Source organism: Bicyclus anynana, chromosome 8 (genome assembly GCF_947172395.1).
Source record: "Bicyclus anynana chromosome 8, ilBicAnyn1.1, whole genome shotgun sequence".
NCBI lineage: Eukaryota > Metazoa > Arthropoda > Insecta > Lepidoptera > Nymphalidae > Bicyclus > Bicyclus anynana.
Genome location: NC_069090.1, coordinates 2,017,919 through 2,036,669, shown reverse-complemented (window position 1 = coordinate 2,036,669; position 18,751 = coordinate 2,017,919). Strand labels below are relative to the sequence as shown.

General features: G+C 36.3%; 2 protein-coding genes across 2 annotated transcripts in view; one reads left to right on the top strand and one right to left on the bottom strand.

Annotated features, from left to right (window-relative positions):
* The window catches only part of LOC112045114 (dynein axonemal intermediate chain 7-like), a 37,935-nt gene that overhangs the window by 1,026 nt on the left and 18,158 nt on the right, over window positions 1–18,751 (bottom strand). The window contains exons 16-24 of the mRNA XM_052882846.1: window positions 18,149–18,224; window positions 17,945–18,030; window positions 5,621–5,777; window positions 4,381–4,523; window positions 3,326–3,401; window positions 2,551–2,704; window positions 1,736–1,884; window positions 1,050–1,119; window positions 351–452 (exon numbers count right to left, since the gene is read on the bottom strand). Coding sequence (XP_052738806.1) covers window positions 351–452; window positions 1,050–1,119; window positions 1,736–1,884; window positions 2,551–2,704; window positions 3,326–3,401; window positions 4,381–4,523; window positions 5,621–5,777; window positions 17,945–18,030; window positions 18,149–18,224 — 1,013 coding nt within the window. The remainder of the gene's footprint in view (window positions 1–350; window positions 453–1,049; window positions 1,120–1,735; window positions 1,885–2,550; window positions 2,705–3,325; window positions 3,402–4,380; window positions 4,524–5,620; window positions 5,778–17,944; window positions 18,031–18,148; window positions 18,225–18,751) is intronic.
* On the top strand, window positions 10,348–16,650 carry LOC112045113 (toll-like receptor 13). Its single transcript, XM_024081191.2, has 7 exons — window positions 10,348–10,562; window positions 11,275–11,417; window positions 12,583–12,754; window positions 13,164–14,516; window positions 14,937–15,070; window positions 15,588–15,715; window positions 16,285–16,650. Exons 1-7 carry the CDS (start codon window positions 10,508–10,510, stop codon window positions 16,496–16,498), a joined length of 2,199 nt encoding a protein of 732 aa, XP_023936959.2. The 5' UTR covers window positions 10,348–10,507; the 3' UTR covers window positions 16,499–16,650.

The window sequence follows — 18,751 nt, the reverse complement described above, 5'->3', positions numbered from 1 at the left end:
TTTGAGACCATAATACGAAAAAGGATACTTTTTGTCCCGATAATATAATCAGAAGGGGTGAAAAAGAGGTTGAAAAGCCTGAATTTTTTCAGTTAGGTACATCTGTAAAAAATTGTATGTAATGTATTTAATTCAAAAAGGTGGTATTTTTTTTTTAAATAGATCGTTTATATTTTGAGTTGGTGGACTATTTATTATATTATTTATGTATATAAAAATCATCAACGAAAAAAAACAATATTTCTGACTAATACTATTGGTCAACATTTCTCTCTCGTTTCGAGACATTTCGTGATGCGTAGGTATATCATGTCTAAAATGATTTATGATAAAGATCAAGATGACTTTACCTGTAATCCAACTATTGGTTCCATATTGAATTCTTGCGATAGTTCAATGCATCGCAGAATTGATGCGCGCTGCGGCGTCACTTGGAGAAGTTGGAACTTCGCCTGGGGAATAAAATAGATGATTAATCGATTAAAAATAAACGTCAAATCAATTCATTTATTGCTTTTATGTCTGATAAATTGATCCATGCATCAGGTACATGCGTCTATTTGGTCCAAAGATTAAGACTTACCATCGAGAGGGCCAGCGTACTTATAGTACCTACTTTGCCCATAGGTTAAAAAGCTGGCGAGTACCTATTTCTTGTAAATACATATATTCTTTAAAATATATTAAATATTTTGTTGTCTAAGCTTTCATCATCATTATCAGCCGATGGACGTCCACTGCTGGACATAGGCTTCTTTGGCATAGACCTCCAAGCACTACGGTCTCGAGCCGTTAGCATCCAGCGGCTTCTTGCTAGTGGGCGGTCGACCAACACTGCGCTTTCCGGTGCGGGGTCGCTATTCCAGCACCTTGGTACCTCAACGTCCATCGGCTCTTCGAACTATGTGGCCTGCCCATTGCCACTTCAACTTCGCGACTCGCTGAGCTATGTCACGCGGGTGAAACTGGACGGCGTCTGCTAGTGTGTAATAAAGAAAGAATCAATCATATCTGTATGTTGATCTTGTGAGTGATGTCTCTTTTCTTACCTCTCTTTTCTTATCAACTGCTTCACGTATTTGCATGATGATATTTCGGCTTCCAGCCCCGACGTTCCACCTGTAAATCAACTCTTAAGTCTTACACGCAAGGCTCTCAATTCCACGCCTATGCACAGATGGGGTCTAGTTTCTTGAACATGGAGGTCATCATCAACATCATCATCATCATTATCATCATTATCAGCCGATAGACGTCCACTGCAGGGCATAGGCCTTCAAGCACAATGGTTTCGAGCCGCCAGTATCCCGCTTGATATCCTCGGTGGACGTCTCGGCGGCGGACCAAGTGGGGGTCGACCGATCCAGCACCTTGAGACCCCTACGTTCATCGGCTGATCGAATTATGTGGCCTACTCATTTATACTTCAGCTTCGCGACTCGCTGAGCTATGTCAGCAGCTTTGGTTCTACTGCGGATCTCTTCATTTATGACTCGATCACGCAGAGATACTCCGAACATAGCTCGTACCATCGCCCGCTGTGTGACTCTGAGCCTTCTTATGAGCCCCATAGTTAGCGACCAAGTCTTGAAACCGTAGGTCATCACTGGCAACACACGCTATTCGACAACTTTTGTCTTCCGAAATTCCTCAGATTCATTATGTAGGTACTTTTAAATAATTGTCAACGCTTCTCTGTTTAATTACCTCTCGTAACATACGTGACATGGGTTACCTGCTCCATTGAAAGTTGTACGCTCTGGAGAGAAACGCCATGGCGTGGTAGTTGTGTCTCTCCATCACCCACTCCTTCGGACAGCTGGCTTCTATGTAGCTGTGGGCGTCGAAGTCCGGGAAGAAATCGCAAGCGGCCTCGCGCATTATCTTAAAATATTTAAGTAGGTACTTAGAACGCAATTATTTTATATCTTACTTACTAATATTATAAACGCGAAAGTTTGTATGTATCTACCGACAAAGACGTACCGCCAAGCGATTTAGCGTTCCGGTACGATGTCGTGTAGAAACCGAAATAGGTGTTTGGATATTTATCCTCCCTCCTCCTCCTAACATGTTAGCCCGCTTCCATCTTAGACTCCATCATCACTTACCATCAGGTGTGATTGTAGTCAAGGGCTAACTTGTAAAGAATAAAAAAAAGGATGTTTGTTTTTCATATTCCTGACAGCAAACCCTTTCATTTAATATCCATAATTCATGGGGGCGGATTTCAAACAGCCAATCTGCCATCTTGGGAAGGCCGCCATATTGGATTTGTAATGACGCTTCTTAGCTAGACATATATTGTCATTAGAATTCAGAGCGTGTGCAAAATCAATCGAAGACCGGGGAATGGGTCAAATTAAGATTTCAAGATTTTCTTACACACAAGTAAAGCTATTAAAAGCGTTTTAATAAAAAGCGAACATACGTAGCGTAGGTACGTATAGATAAAAGAGGGATGAAATAGAATTTCTCAAGCTAGACAAGTGGTCTACCACTATCTAGTTTACCTACATCGTAAACTAAAGTATATTGAAGGGCTATTACCTGAACCATTTTCTTGACGCTGTAGGGCTTGTTGAAATGTTCCTTGAGCGCGCTGGTGGTGGCGTTGGCGATCCACTTGAGCTGCACCTTGTTGCCCACGCACACCCACGTCACCGTCACGCACACGCCCGTCACCGTCACTATGACGCCTTTGCTGTGACGTCACGACACGCGCCGTATGAGTGGTATGAGTTTCTCATAAATACAGGCAGAATATCAGCGTTGTAGGTACTGATGCACCCACAACATTTCAAACTGTGTCAGATCCGTTTTATTGACCGTGACTATGACGCCTTTGCTGTGACGTCACACGCACCGTCTGAGTTTCTCAGAGAGTACAGAGAGCGAGCCTTTATATAGAAAAACTACCATATGCCCGCGACTTGTAACATGTGGAAACCCTTTGAGTTATAAAAAAACAGACTTCTGCACAAAGTTTGGCTCTTTAAAGTCAGGCAGGCTATAGGTAAATTAACTAAAAAATAAAAGCACAGTAGGTATTTAAAATTAAATTCTTCGCCGACACAGCCACGTGTATTTTTAGGTAGGTACTATGATATATCAGAACTTTTAATATATCCAGGGTGCTGCTGGGATAAAAACTAAATCAAGATTGTAATATTTCAATTCATAAGTTTAACTTGATGATCTTTGCCCCAGTAATAAATTTGCATTTTCTTAATATCCGTAGGTATATCTAATGGTTATTAATTAATAAATACCTACGTATACTGAATAATAAAATATATTTGTATATGAATGTAATTATATTTACCCGGCAGGGTCTGGCTTCATGTCCCATCCTTGGTACGGCATATTTCCATACCGCAGAGTCGCGATGCCGATTGGCCCTAATATGTAAACCAATGGAGAAATCCTTCATTATTTTTTTACATAGTATAGACCAGCGCTCTTAACCTAATGATAAGTAAAGATGCAGCCTACGACGGAACACGCTTGTCTCTTAACTTGAAGATACCCACGATATTTAAAGTAGCAAAAACGGAAAGAGGAAAGGCATAATTACATTCGGGACAAAGTTCCTAAGAATGCTTAACGCTGCATATGACTACAGATTATTGCGTGGTCTGGCAGTTTTATGATAAAAGGTATAAAGGAGGAACTAGATCGATAAGTTTTTGGGCATATCATCAATAGGTACATATAAATAAATTTGAAGTGCCTGTCTGTGATTTCGTAATAACTCTGTCATTCTCATGTACCTACTTATAGTTATTTACTCGATACTAAAACATTACCAAACTTTTTAAAAAATATTTGTTTGTCTGCTTGTCTGGGCTAATCTCTAGAATGGCTTGAACGCTTTTAATGGGACTTTGGAATGAACTGAAATGGAACTGAAGGTTCGCCCAGGATTTGTGAAAAACTAAATTTCACGTGTACGTCCGCTAGTTAACGTAATATACGGGATATAAATGCTTCATTAGGTATTTCTGCGATCCCGGTACTTTAGCCATTCGCTGCTCGCGAGTATTTTATCGAAAAGCCAGTCTGCGTTGAAGAAGCCGACAGTCAGGGAATGCGGTTTTAATCTACCGGTGTGAGTTATTTAAAAAATCTTTATATTCCTTCGCGCGGAGCATGATACTGTGCTCGCCTATTGCCCTTAGTTTATTTTATATTTTTTTATATGTCACGTAACGGATACGATGGGCGACCGGTCGTCCATTTAGGAGTCAAGTGGCTAGCGTTAGGATATGATTGCTTACGATTCAGTCTACTGTAAGCCGTGTAAAAGAAAAAAAAAATGTTTTCGTTCTAAAAAGGTTGTAACTGCTACAACCCTTTCAGCACGAAATTCTCACTCACATAGCACCCCAGTCCTGAACTGCACAGTCAGCTTGTCCTCATTATACTTGTAGTCGTTGACGTAGTTGGAAGTCCAGAGCTTCCTGGGTTCCTGCCACTGGCACACCACGGGCGGGTCCGTCCACATCACGTCCTGCGGGAGGCTGGAACACGTCTCATCATGAACCAGATCTTCAGGGCCAGTACTTGCCAACAAATGATTATAATTCATCATTGTCAACCTCAGACCAATTACCATAAGACCTGCCTCGCTAGACGTTACTCCACTGTCAAAAGTATATGATCACGATCTAATGTGTTTATTCTAACTGCCTCTATAGAATTGATGTTTCATTTTGTTAAAATTACACGTGTGTGCATTACGATTGAAATGTATAATTGTGTGTAGTGTAAGGACACAGGATATATCCATTAACTAGCGATTCCGTCGCGTGAGTTCGTTATTTGCAACGGAGAGCGCAACAAGAGTTCAGTTTCACAAATCTCGCGGAAATCATGGATTTTCCCGGGATTAAAGGTAGACTATGTTAGTTATGTTATGTAGTTAATCCAGAGTAAAATCTATTTATAATCCAAATTACAGCCAAATCGCTTCAGTAGCCGCTACGGAAAGGACAAACTTTCACACAAACTTCCGCCTTTATAATATTATGTCTGAGTTTACCTCGTCTCCCCCAAAAAACGACAGAATTCTTGGTGCATTTGAAAGGGATACAAGTCCAAAGCGGAGCCTACATTGGTTTCTCAGCTACTCTCAATGAGACTATGGGCGATCTGAGCGGTCTGCTAAGCTTCTGGAGCAAATGGAATCCAGCGTGGACTACACCGCAGGATTGATCCAGAACGATCAACAACTTTACACAACGGAAACGCCTTTATTAAAGAAGAAGATCAGCACCTGGTTTTATCGGATGTCCTACTGTTACTGGTAGTTATTCACCACAAATTCACGTGCACGTGAATTTATGGTGAGTGGCTAGCTTTTATTTAAAATGGCACATACTTAAATGCATATATATCAACTCCTTTCCCTTATCCCACTTAAGAGGGGTCGGAAACATATGACAATGTTTTTTATTCGTCTCTATTACTCGTCAACTTTTCAACCACTCCCTTTACACACATGTCCTCTTTCACACAAACCAGCCATCTCTTCTTTGGCCTTCTTCTCCTCATAAGTCCTTCCACTTGCACATTCAGGAAATAAAAAAAAAACATTATATCTTCAGTAGGTACTAACTCAATGCAAACCAAAGCGAGCTTTTCATATTGAGCCTCGACCTTCTTCAGTTCGGTTTCGATCTCCTCGGGGGTACGGGTGACGCCCGGCGGCGGGGGGGAGGGCGCGCGGTACTGCACTTGGTACTTCATGGGTTTCAGCTGTTGTGGGACCTCCACTGAAATATCGAAAAATAGGGTTTTTTAAATCTATGTCTATTATATAGTCTAAGAGCCGTATAAGAAACGACCTTTACCCTTTCCTGGCCAAATTATTGTTAATCATTCTTAACTATCATTAATGATAGTTTGGCCCGGAGTTTTCGAGGCAATCTACTCGCACCATATTTTTTAACATCCTAATAATGATGTTAAGTGACGTGGGCGCGTTTGGAACCCTCGTAACTTTAATTTCAAGTTTTCAACTAATTATTATCACCGGTTTCGAAAATACTTAAAATAAATGAATTTTAGATTTGAATTTGACGTTTTAGGCTAGAGGCGGGCAGGAGTAGACAGGAACGGGCAACATAAATATTAGGTTTTGCTTTCATCGATAATTTTGAATATTACAAAGTTAATGATTAAGTTGAATTTTTCGTATAGAAAATTATGCGATATTTTAAAAATTGTTTGAATCCTTGAGATTGCGTTTTCTAGAACAGCCATACCTTAAATGAATAATTGATTGATTGTTGTAAATTATTATGATTAGTCCAGCAGTGTACTATCATGCTGAAGGCATATCTGGAAATCCGACAAATGCCAGCATGCCTGGATGAAAAAAAGAAGCAGAGATCATAAAGCTTAAAATAATGTAACACCTTTTAATAAGTGTAGTGGTAATGTTGGACAGAATAAGCAGATGATAAGCCCGATATTTTTTTTAAACTTAACTTAATAGCAATTACGGAATTAAACTTTAACACATCTATCTATACTAATATAATAAAGCTGAAGAGTTTGTTTGTTTGTTTGATTGAACGCGCTAATCTCTGGAACTACTGGTCCGATTTGAAAAATTCTTTCATTGTTAGATAGCCCATTTATCGAGGAAGGCTATAGGCTATATATTATTCCCGTTTTTTCTACGGGAACGGGAACCACGCGGGTGAAACCGCGCGGCGTCAGCTAGTTAAAGATAAGTTACTATTTAGAAGTAGAGCTCGTTGATATAGAGCTCGTCCAGAGAAGTAATATACGTTTACTTCTGCTGACAAACAGTATTGCTGTTTCAATGTAAAGGGCACGGTTGCCGGTATAATTACAGGGATTGGGGCTTTAAACCTTCACCTATGGTAGATGGACTCGGAGTGGCACTTTTTACGGTATGTTCCTTGCATGCACTTTGTAGTTTGTCAATTAGCTTAGTTTGTCAATTATTACTATAAACAATATTGATCATGCATCAGTTTAATCTGTTCTGAATATTTTTAAGCTTTATCGTTAAGATACAATAATTATCTACTTACTTTCAATATTTACCTACCTACCTAAGTATATTTAACTAGATTCTGTCTGACTGAAAAGAATCAAAAATTAAAATAAATACATAAAATGAACACAATCAGTGATCTATTACCTATCTAAACTAGATTTCAAATTAAAACAGGACGCGATTTAATAAAGAAACGGGAATTATGCGCTTTGCACATTTTTTAAAAACTTGCGGCGATACAAATCCATGATTGTTAGGTCTTCCAGACATAATATGATGTGTCATAACATTCGATATAACTTCAACATATAGCGGGATAAGATAATCGCCTGTTATCACCAGATAATATTATTCAATATCAAACGTAATTTTATATTCGTCATTATTTTCATTAAAATAAACGTGAATTTTAATAAAAAGCGTTAAGACTTTTCGGAAAGTGCAGTTTGAGTTATTAAGATTACGGAAAAGTGATTTTTAGTGCGAATAATGTAACAAATATGCTGAAATATCACTAATTGATAAGTGATTACGTGGATTCACAAGTGTTTACGAATATGTTCCTATTGTCGAAGTGACGTGAAGGGTGTGAATAAGAAAATGATTTTTAATGGGTTGACAAAAAAATTAATGGATCAGTAAAATGATTATTAGTGTTATGTAAGTATTATTTACTGAATATATTTAATTAATTAATTTATAATTTGTTTTATAATTATTTATACCTATGGTAGGTATTTGGTTTTCGATTAGATTAATAAAAATATTCATGTTTATTAAATTAAAAACAAAAAAAGAACAATCGACATTTATTACTTTGCTTATATTATATATACCGTTATTTTTATTTATTACAGATTTTGTAAGTCCAAGTTTGAATGTAAAATAATTTGTTTCATGTAGATTAGAAAAGCATTTTGAAAAGTCAAATCTCTCTTTTGCAATGACTACAAATACGTTAAAAATGGACTCTCACACGTAGGTAAATAATAATAATAATAATCTTTATTTCAGATAATAAAATCCATAAAATTATTAAATTACTTATAATCAATTAAATTTTAATATGCTAATGTTAGCAATCTTAGTAAGCGAAGGTACTTACAATTAAATTACATTGATGCTCTTTTCCAAAATATAAAAAATGTTTAATTTAATTGTTTAATTATAATATCACTTATTTTTGATAATAAAGCAATACATAACATTCTCATAGCATTAGCAAATTCTCTCTTGAGATTCTATGTTTATCTTTAATTGAATGAAAGACTTAATTTTTTTTTTATTTTTTCAAATATTTATATTCCCGTTTCCGGGAAAATACTGTGTTATAGTCTAAGATCCGTATTAGAAACGACCTTCACCCATCTGTTTAATGGATAAAAAGTGTTTTATCATTAAAAATATATTGCGAGTAGATTGCCTAATAATTTCCCAGAAAGTTTCCGCTCGATTTTGAATGATGTTTTTAGTTTCTTTATCTTTAGACTATCCTATTTTGAACACTTATCTCAATAATATCTAAGATATTTTGTCTCGTTCCTTTAGTTCTCATTTACGTACCATTACTACATATATTTATCTCTCTTTCTCATTTACTACACGGGCTTACTCTGAGAGACAACAACACCATCTTGGTACTCAGTGTAATTCCAATAATCCATTGTGGTTCCATTAATCATTATGTTTTAAATTATTATAATATGTTATTTAAATATGTCGTTCTAAAATTAATTAGTTTGTCATACACGTGCCATTTGTTATAAATAAACGAATATGTTAGATAATTGAGTATTTAAGCGTCCACAGATAAGCCAACTATTCAGGTAGTGATACATAAGTTTCATTATCTTTACATACATCACTATGCGACCTGCGTTAGTGGCACATATCTTTGCATTTTGTGTTACTTATCGTTGTTGCTTTACTTTTTTGTACAGAACTTATACCACATTAGGTACCACCAGTACCACCACCCGCGACTTTGCCCGCCCTTAGATCTCCTTAATCTGGCCCTCTTACGAAATTCGTTCTTAGCGGTTTTACTAACTACACTAAACTACCTCTCTGTCAAATTTTACTACCTGCCACAAGGCACCTCATGAACCATGAATACAGTTGAAATTACTTTATGAAAAAATAAACTTCAAATACAGAACGAATTAAATATTTTCATCCCATACAATAAACATGAACAAACCGTTTTATAGATAATGAGAATTTGCACTAAAAACGTATAGAGAGAAAGAATGGCTCAGAATTCCATAGATATCGAAAGGACCTCGTGATACTAATATGAATACTTTAGTTGTTAGTTTTCTCTACAACGAAGTTACACATAAAACTATATTGCAAATAAAATTAAATATAAGTATAACTAATTTCATCATCATTATTATTATCAGCCGATGGACGACTAGACCTAGGCCTCATGCATGCACCTCCAAGCACAACGGTACCGAGCTGCCAGCACTCAGCGGTTCCCTGCAACCCGCTTGACATCCTCGGTCCACCTGTGTGGGGTCGACCAACACTGCGCTTTCCGGTGCGGGGTCGTCATTCCAGCACCTTGAGACCCCAACATCCAACTATGTGCCCTCCCATTGCCAGTTTTGCGACTCGCTGAGCTATGTCAGTGACTGGGTTCTGCGCATTTCCTCATTTCAGATTCGATCACGCAAATAAACTCCAAGCATAGCTCGCTCCATCGCCCGCTGAGTGACTTTGAAACGAAATCAATAATTTACCTATGCATGTTTAAATAAACGTTAAAAATCTCAAGGCAAGAAGTTGGCATATCTGTAGATGATATCGTAAAAGAAGTGTTTTGTCTGACTTTGTCATATACAATATCATATTATTGTTTTTATCTAGCATATCATTGATTGAACGTTTTATACATATCTATATTTTCAATCGATAAGTGAGCTAGATACATTATTGACAAAATATTATCGCAAAGAATAGATTGTCAATGAATTCTAAAATGTTGCCTTCAAATTTATATAATAAACTAGTGGACAAGCATCGCTTTGACTCTATCCCTATCCTATTATACTCCCAACCTATCCCTATCCTACTCATACCCTACCACTACCCTACCCCTACCCTAAACCTACCATCCTACCAGCTAAGATGTACCGCCAAGCGATTTAGTGTTCTGGTACGATGTCGTGTAGAAACCGAAAGGGGGTGTGGATTTTCACCCTACTCCTAACAAGAACCCGCTTCTTATCTTAGATTGCATCATCACTTACTATCAGATGAGATTATAGTCAAGGGCTAATTTGTAAAGAGTAATAAAAAAAACTTGCCCTGGGCCTATGGGCTGTTAAAATAGGCTGGTATTGATAAATAATCTCTATTTTCAGACTGTATTGGCTTGTTCTGCTCATCTCTACAGCGGCGGCAGGGGAGGCGCGACCGGAATGGCAGCGAATTCCAAAAGAAGCGCCTTGTCTTACGGGGTACATGACAGATGTGCAGTCATGGGTCGGGGAATACGGTGAATTTACCAGAAACGTCGGTAAGTCATCAATTTTAAGCAAAAATCAATGGGGATGATTACTAGGTTTGAATATATTAATTTTTATGATACACTAGCTGATGACACCGCGCGGTTTCACCCGCGTGGTTCCCGTTCCCGTAGAAAAACGGGAATAATATATAGCCTCGATAAATGGGCTATCTAACACTGAATGAATTTTTCAAGTCGGAGGAGTAGTTGCTGAGATTAGCGCGTTTAATCAATCAAACAAACAAACTCTTCAGCTTTATAATATTAGTATAGATTTGGGTAAATAAGGTCAATGTTAACTAATTTTTACATAAAAAGCAAAGATTGACTGGATTTTTGCGAAATAAATAAGATTATAAAATTTACAAACCTATTAAAAATGTTTTATCGTAATTAGATGAAAATTCATACAGTTTTAGCTTCCTTACATTAAATGTGACATTTTTTAATAAATAACTATAAACATAAACGCACAAATAACAAAGATATTAGTAATTTTTTTTGAACGCCCATACAAATCTAAGGATCACTATGTACCTGCTACGTCATTAATTCGTACCATTTTGTATGGAGCGTTTTTCAGGGATCTGCGGCAGCGCCGCAAATCCCTTAACAAACGCTCTTCCAAAATTTTTATACAGACTGTCTTTTATCGAAATCGTTATTTATGGAGTGAACTCCAAAAAGATAATGATAATATTGATGATCCATTTTTTTACAGATAAGAATTATTCAATCGACTTGTCAGAGACTCGCAACGTAGTGAAGAGCCTGGAGCAGAGGTTGTATTCGACGAAGTACTCGAAACAGCACCGATTCAAATACTTGAGCATCGCCAACTCCTACCTAACTAGAGTTCCTTCGGTGAGTTATAGGATCTGTGACATGCTCCATAACTTAGGTTATTTACACATGTTGTACCTATATGACAGCCTACTTTAGCACTTCTCAGTTCCTCAATCAGGTCGTTGACATATAAACTAAAAAGGTCCGGAGAGGTCAGCCCACCTTGACGCACGCCACACTCTAATCTAAAATCATTATAGAGTGCGTCGCCCCATTTTATAACATTATTTTGATTCTAAGTTTTTGCCATAGTAACTAATAGTTGTCAAAAGCTCTGCTCAGATCAAAAAGCAAGCATAGACGTGTCTATACCCGTGTATATAATAGCTAATCGTAGACTTGAGACTAAAAATCGCAGAATCCGTTGAGAGACCGGGACGAAAACCAAACTGCGCGTCATCGATCTATAAATTTTGACTAACATTCGAATAAATAAGTCTCCCCAGTATCTTTCCAATAATATTTCCTAAAGAAATCGGCCTATAGTTATTGAGACTAGAAAGATCACCAGTTTTGTTTTTAGGAACAGAAACCACTACTGCTTTCATGAGATTTATAGGTAGATAGCCAGAATTCATGCAAATTGAAAGTAGTTCATCCAAGACATTGAAACATTTATCACCCGCATTCTGAATGTGCTCTAAGCTCAGACCTTCAAACCCAGGCGACTTACCTCGTCTCCTTTTTTAAACTACTTTGATTATGTTATCGATACAATACAGTTTTAACATTTTGACTGGATCGATGCTCATCCTCGTCACAAACAGGTAGTGGTTTTACTTTGAAGTTGTCCGTAAACAAATCTTTGATCGTGTACAGTATGTTTGCACGTTTTGTAGTCGAGCCGTTTAGTAGCTTTCCAAAATTTACCAAAGTTTTTGTCAGCTTGATGGGAAGCCAATATATCCATCCTGATCTGATCCTCATTGTTTAGGCACCACTTCAACCTATTTTTAAAGATCCTGCGCCTCTCAGTCATAATAACGTATAGCTCTCCTGATTGTGGTTTTTTATAACTTAGCCAACATTTATAGTGGTAACTTGCTCTTTCATAAAACCACCCTAAAACTTTTTTATGCTTTACCGGAGCAGCGCGACATACACTAATTTTAGCACCATCCTGCAAAACTTTTTCTAGGCTATAACGTCTCTCGTTAGTTTATTACTATTTACTAATTTTCAGATATTTAGAATGGAAGACTCCTACAACCGTAGACTGGCGGATACGCTAGAGTTCTTGACCGTGTACGGCAACAACTTTGGTGCTATGGACCCATACAGCGACATGTATAGGATTGACATGAACGCTACCGATGCACGGGAGTTGGACGTTTCAGATCAATTTCAATTAAGCAGTAAGTTCTATCTACAATGTATAAAATACTTGCGGGCGCCCTCGACTTTGTACGCGTGGAATTCAGTTTTTCACACCCCGCGGGAATTATGGATTTTTCGGGCTGAAATTTGGAAAAGAAATAGATTTTACTCTAGATTAACACATAGACTATCTTTCATCCCCGAATAATCCATGGTGCCCGAGGGATTTCTGAAAAACTGAATTTCACGCGGACGATGTCGCGGGCGTCCGCTAATTTATAAATAATCGCACTTGACTGGTTATTTTAATTAAACGAATAATGCACTCTAATAAAAAACTGTTTCGTTCGACCCAGCTAACAATATTTGCTTTATGCAACCAACAATCAACTCTGTTCAGATTACTTCCTCCGACATTATTATTTGAACCCTTTATTTTTCTTCCAGTTTTAAGTCAATGGTCAACTGGTTTACACCTCCAGACGTTTCGTAGTCTCAGGGAGTTAGACCTTCGTGCGTGTTCCATACAAGTAGTTGGTGCTAACACATTTGAAAGAATGCCAGAATTAAGAAAACTATATTTAAGTGAAAACAATATTTACCATATTGATGCAAACGCTTTTGAATCATTAAAAAGCCTGAGACATTTGGATTTAAGTCGTAATTATGCTTACGACCAACATGGCAATCGGTTGCCGATTGAATATGGGTCACTTAATGTTTTTAAACGTTTAAAGTTACTGGAGTCCTTGGATTTTTCTTATACGAGATTCGGATCGCGAAATGTTGGCATTCTTAGTCAAATAGCAAAGAGTTTAACAAGGTTATCACTGTGTAATACAGGCTTAGGAAGGTTAAGAAACAATACGTTTAATACAACTTCTATAAGACTGCTCGATGTGTCTGGTAACAATGAAATTCTGTCCACACCCGAAGTATTGGGAGGTTTAGAACAGTATTTGGAAATTTTGTATGCTGCTAATGTTACTTTAAGAAATATGGATGGTTTTAGGAATTTCTCGCATTTAGAAATTCTCAAGTTAACTAACAATGAGATTAGTACAGTACCTGAAATCGTGGCAGCAACATTGACAAATCTAAAAATTCTCGACTTAGACAACAACAGAATGACGTCGTGGCCAAACAATACATTTAGAGCAATGCCTAGGCTTAAATTGTTATCACTGAAAAACAATAACATAAATATTATAACACAAAATATGTATTTTGATATAGAGAAACTATCGTTTTTGGGTTTAGCCGGCAATTTTCTAGTTTGCAATTGCCACGCCAGAGATTTATATGAAGTTGCATCAAACAATGAATTGCTTTTCAATAGCACCACTTTCTACTCTATCGGTGAAGATTTTGTAGATCCTTTGAGATTTCATAGAGGATTTAAGGATTATAACAAAGTTATACATGAGAGGAGGAATATTACCAGTTTTTGTGAAGAAAGAGAAACTTGTGAAGTGGAATTTAATGATGAAGTCGTTGGTAACTATTTACTACTAGATTATGAAGACTATGCAAGCCAGTACAAATGCCTTTCAATAACCGAAGGGAAGTCAACAAGACTTTATAATGTACCCACTTGCAGCGCAAGTACCAGAGACATTACAGACTTAGATGTAATACTATCTGAGGGATGGAATAAATATTTACTGTTGCTGCTACCGACGATGTTGTTGCCATTTATGTTATGTGCTTATGTTTTTAGAAAGAATTTTAAATACTTTTTAATAACCGTCCGAAATTCAGCGATGTTAAGTTTGATCAACAAAAATGACTCTCCAGATGGTAAGATTTTCTTTTAATATTTTTTAAATTCTCGCAGACACAGTAGATTTAATTACTTACACACAAATTTGAAGACTTTAGTTCTAAACTAGGGTAGGATACTAACTACTACTACTACTAACAATACTAATAAATAAAAAAAAATATCGCCTATAAACAGAATCACAGGGTATGTAAGAAACGAATCTTACTTGCTTGTCCACCAACCTGAGGCGTAGATGTTAAGTGTCATGTGTCTCTAATAATAAACAGTAGTATTTTCCCGAATAAGCTCTGTGACAGAAGACTCCCTGTACCTAAGACCGAGAAAACTGGGCGAGATTATGCTAGAAAGCGGACCCCACGTAGTGGGACTATGCTAAGAAATAGAAGCAGAAGCAGCTCTGTGACAGAAGATATTAACAAAGATGTCTTTTTCAGACGACACAATTTTCAACTACGACGTATTTGTGTCTTATTGCAACGAGGACAGAGCATGGGTGCTGGATGACCTTCTCCCACACGTTGAGAAAGATTGTAATATTAGCGTATGCCTTCATGAGAGAGATTTTCAGGTAAGCTAATTAGCTTACCTTGCTTGCACATAATTCTAAGTTAAGTTAAATTAACGACTTCATGAGTCAACTCAAGTCAACGTTTTCAAAATATTCTAGTGGTGATGAAATGGTGGCAATAACATGGATTCGTTTTACATGAAATCGATATGTACAAATATTTCAATATTTGCAACATTCATAAACGGCTTAACCGTTTTTAATATTGCTTGTCAAAACAAATTTGAATAGGTCACTTATATCAGTTTTGCCATTTAAACAATTTAATGTTTTACAAAATCTATCAGCTAATGTTATAATTTATTTTGTTTCGCTTGTCTTAATTAATACATGGATTAGTAGATTATATAAATAAATTTAAATGTTTTTTTCAAATTGATAATTTTAATTAGTTTTTTTTTCCATTTTTGCAATTTAAAGTTGTACAATGTTTACCGAATCATCTAATATTACCAAAATAATACCTTGTTAACATCTTAGTAAGTAAAAAGTTAATCGGAACTACTTTTCTTTCCAGGTCGGTCTCTCTATTTTGGAAAATATTGTATCCTGTATGGACCGTTCTCGTATGATCATGCTTATAATTTCGAAAAGGTTTCTGTTAAGCCAGTGGTGTCAGTTTGAGATGCATCTTGCTCAGCATAGGTAAATTTTTGATTACACATACTAATATACAGGTTGTCCCACAAAGGTGATGTATTTATTGACATTAATTATGACACACCCTGTAGCTATTACTAAATAAAAGGCTTTTCACCAGTGTGGGTTCTTATATGCACCAATTTAATGTAACATTTATAATTAAATGTCTGTTGCCGTGGAAGTTTGGGCAAAGGTTTAGTATGTTAAAAAATACGATATCGTTTTATTTGTTGATCAGTTGGCTCAGATGGATTTAATTTGTTAAGAAGATTCTGCTTGTATTGAATAATATGTATTAATTTGTGACAAATCATGATCATGGTATTAACCACCATGTTTGATTCAGCCATCGTTAATTGTAAAGAGTATGCTCGCCATTGAAACAAAAGGCATAAGAGGCGTAACCTATACCTCCGGATAGCACGAGCTATAGCAAAAGCTATAGGTGTTAAAATTTTATGTCACAGAAGGGATATCAAATATTCCCCCGGAAATCAGTTTGACAATGTTATCACTAGGTTTTAAATATATCCTTCTTTATCTTCCACTCAATATGATACATCCACTTTCAGGTTGTTAGAGACACGCCGCGAGGATCTCATTCTAGTTCTTCTAGAAGAAATCCCAAAGCGACTGAGACCAAACACATTACACTATTTGATGCTAACAAAGACTTACATAGTGTGGCCAAAAGAAGAAAGTGAACAGAACCTGTTTTGGAAAAGAATGAAGAAGAGTCTAGTGACACACAAGTTGAGAAGTACAGAAAATGTGTCTCTGGCTTAAATAGCTTTGGCATTGACTTCTTAAATCCTCGCGAAGAAGAGTTGGAAACGCATTCTGGTAGATCGATGCTTAGAGAATCAGGGTTTCTTAATAACGACTAGCGGAGGCCCGAGCTTTGTAATACCTGCCAAAGGAACGATTTTCCAATACCTTACTAGATATTTTAGAAATTATGTACGAGAAGGTTTGTATGATTAGATTTTTACTGATGAATAAACCATATTTTCGATGTATACAGAGTTTCATTTAGTGGAAGAATGAGGTAGAAATTCAGAAAAAGAAGAGCTAAAAGAAAGTGAAAGCAAGTTCTTATTTAACTCGCTGTTTCTTTCTTCTGAAATTACTCTACTTAACTATTATTAGTTTCATAATATAACCGATTTTATGTTCAGTTCTTCCCTCATTAGGGTCTGGCAGAATACCAGCGTTGTGGGTACTGATGTACTCACAACAATATAAGCTAAGTCAGGTATATTTTTACTATGGTCAGGTCTATTTTATTGGCGTAACACAATTTCTAGTATTAACATTAAGTAGTTGTAAGATATAAATGTATCAGTCTTAAGTTATTATGTAGCTAAGTATTGTGCTAACAAATGATTTCTATTTCTATAAGCCAATTAATGTCAAAATGTTGGTGGTAAGCGTCGGCATTGCCTAGAATCCAGGGGGTACCACAACCATTTGCGAAACTATCATGATATCTGTCAATTTTAGTAAAGGGCGTAACTAATGTTACCGCAGGTGGTACGAATTGAGTGAATGAAATGGTAGACCCAAAATCGCTATATGAAACAATCTTGCGGTAAGTTTATTAGGCCTACTTTGGACTACTTTAGTATTTCAGTCGAGTACAAACGATTTTTAGATGGTAAATCCAAAAATTGTACATACTCGACTAAAATACTAAAGTAGTCTGCACGGCCCATAAGGTGCGAAATGTAGGGACATTATGGAATCGCTACGGTATTAAGAGCCTGTGATAAGGTCTCAGTTCCACCTATCTATACTTAAAATCAAACTGTAACACGTCTTTTGTACGTTGAATATACTTCGTACATTTTAGTCGAAAGGCCTTATATAATCCATACTGAAGCCAAATTATTATTTTTTTAATTTTTTATCTGTCTGTCCGTATTTTATGTTGACCGGACATCACGCTGAAATTACCGAATAAATTCAAATGAAACTTGGTACGGTTTGAGACCACAATAAGGACAATTTTTGTCGCGTAAATAAAATCAATGAGGGTGCAATAGGTTGAAAATTTGTACGAAAAGTACTTTTAGAGTTACAGTTATAAAAAATTGTCCATAAATCATGAAAAAAAATACCGTATAATATTATACGTATTTTTTTCACGATTGCACAAATTAGTTGCCTATCTAAGGTGAGATAGTTAAGATAATAAATATTTTTTATTTGATAAAAAGTAGGCATTCTTACGTGTTGTTATAAATACTCCTCCTCTAATCCTTTTTGGTTGCGGCGGTGTCACCAATAGATCGAGATTTAGTACACCGCTACAGATCCTAGAAAAAATACTGTATTTAATAAATAATTGTAAGATACGTATGTTATTTGGGTAGTTAATTAAATAATTATAAGACGTATACCTCTACCTACATAATCAATAAAATATTAACTTACCTATATTTTCTAAGATTCACTTCGCCCGTTCTGATGCGAGTCATGCATGATTTTAGGTATTTTGCGAAGTTCTTTTCTAAAACAAAAATAAAATACAATATTTATATGTTTAATAGTGGACGCCCGCGGAATTAGTTCGCACGAAATTGTATTTTTTACAAATCTTGCGGAATCCTTGGACTATTTCAGGATAAGAAGTATCCTATGTTCTGCTATAAAGTCCAATTATCTCTATACAAAATTTTATCTAAATCGGTAAAGCGATTTAGTCGTATAACGTAACAGACAGAGAGACAGACTTACTTTCGCATTTATAATATTAGTAAAGATACTATTATTATATACTATTATTATTATAAATGATATTATTTTATAAGATTCCATAGACGTTTTGTTTTTGGAAGACGTTTTTGTATGTAGTAGTAGTACCTATGTGTAAACTAAAGGAACGTCGATAGTATGACGAAGTCTACGATCAGATCATACCTAGCTAAGCCAAAAAAATCCAATCTCTGTTAAAAATACGCAAAATTCCCATTCCGGTTGGAATACAGACTTAAAACATAGCCAATTACACTTGCAAATAACGTGGCTTTCTATAGG

Coding starts and splice junctions, on each gene's coding strand:
- LOC112045113 (XM_024081191.2), top strand. CDS start 10,508: ATGACAGATGTGCAGTCATGGGTCGGGGAATACGGTGAATTTACCAGA. Junction 11,418..12,582: donor ACCTAACTAGAGTTCCTTCG/GTGAGTTATAGG, acceptor ACTAATTTTCAG/ATATTTAGAATGGAAGACTC. Junction 14,517..14,936: donor CAAAAATGACTCTCCAGATG/GTAAGATTTTCT, acceptor TGTCTTTTTCAG/ACGACACAATTTTCAACTAC.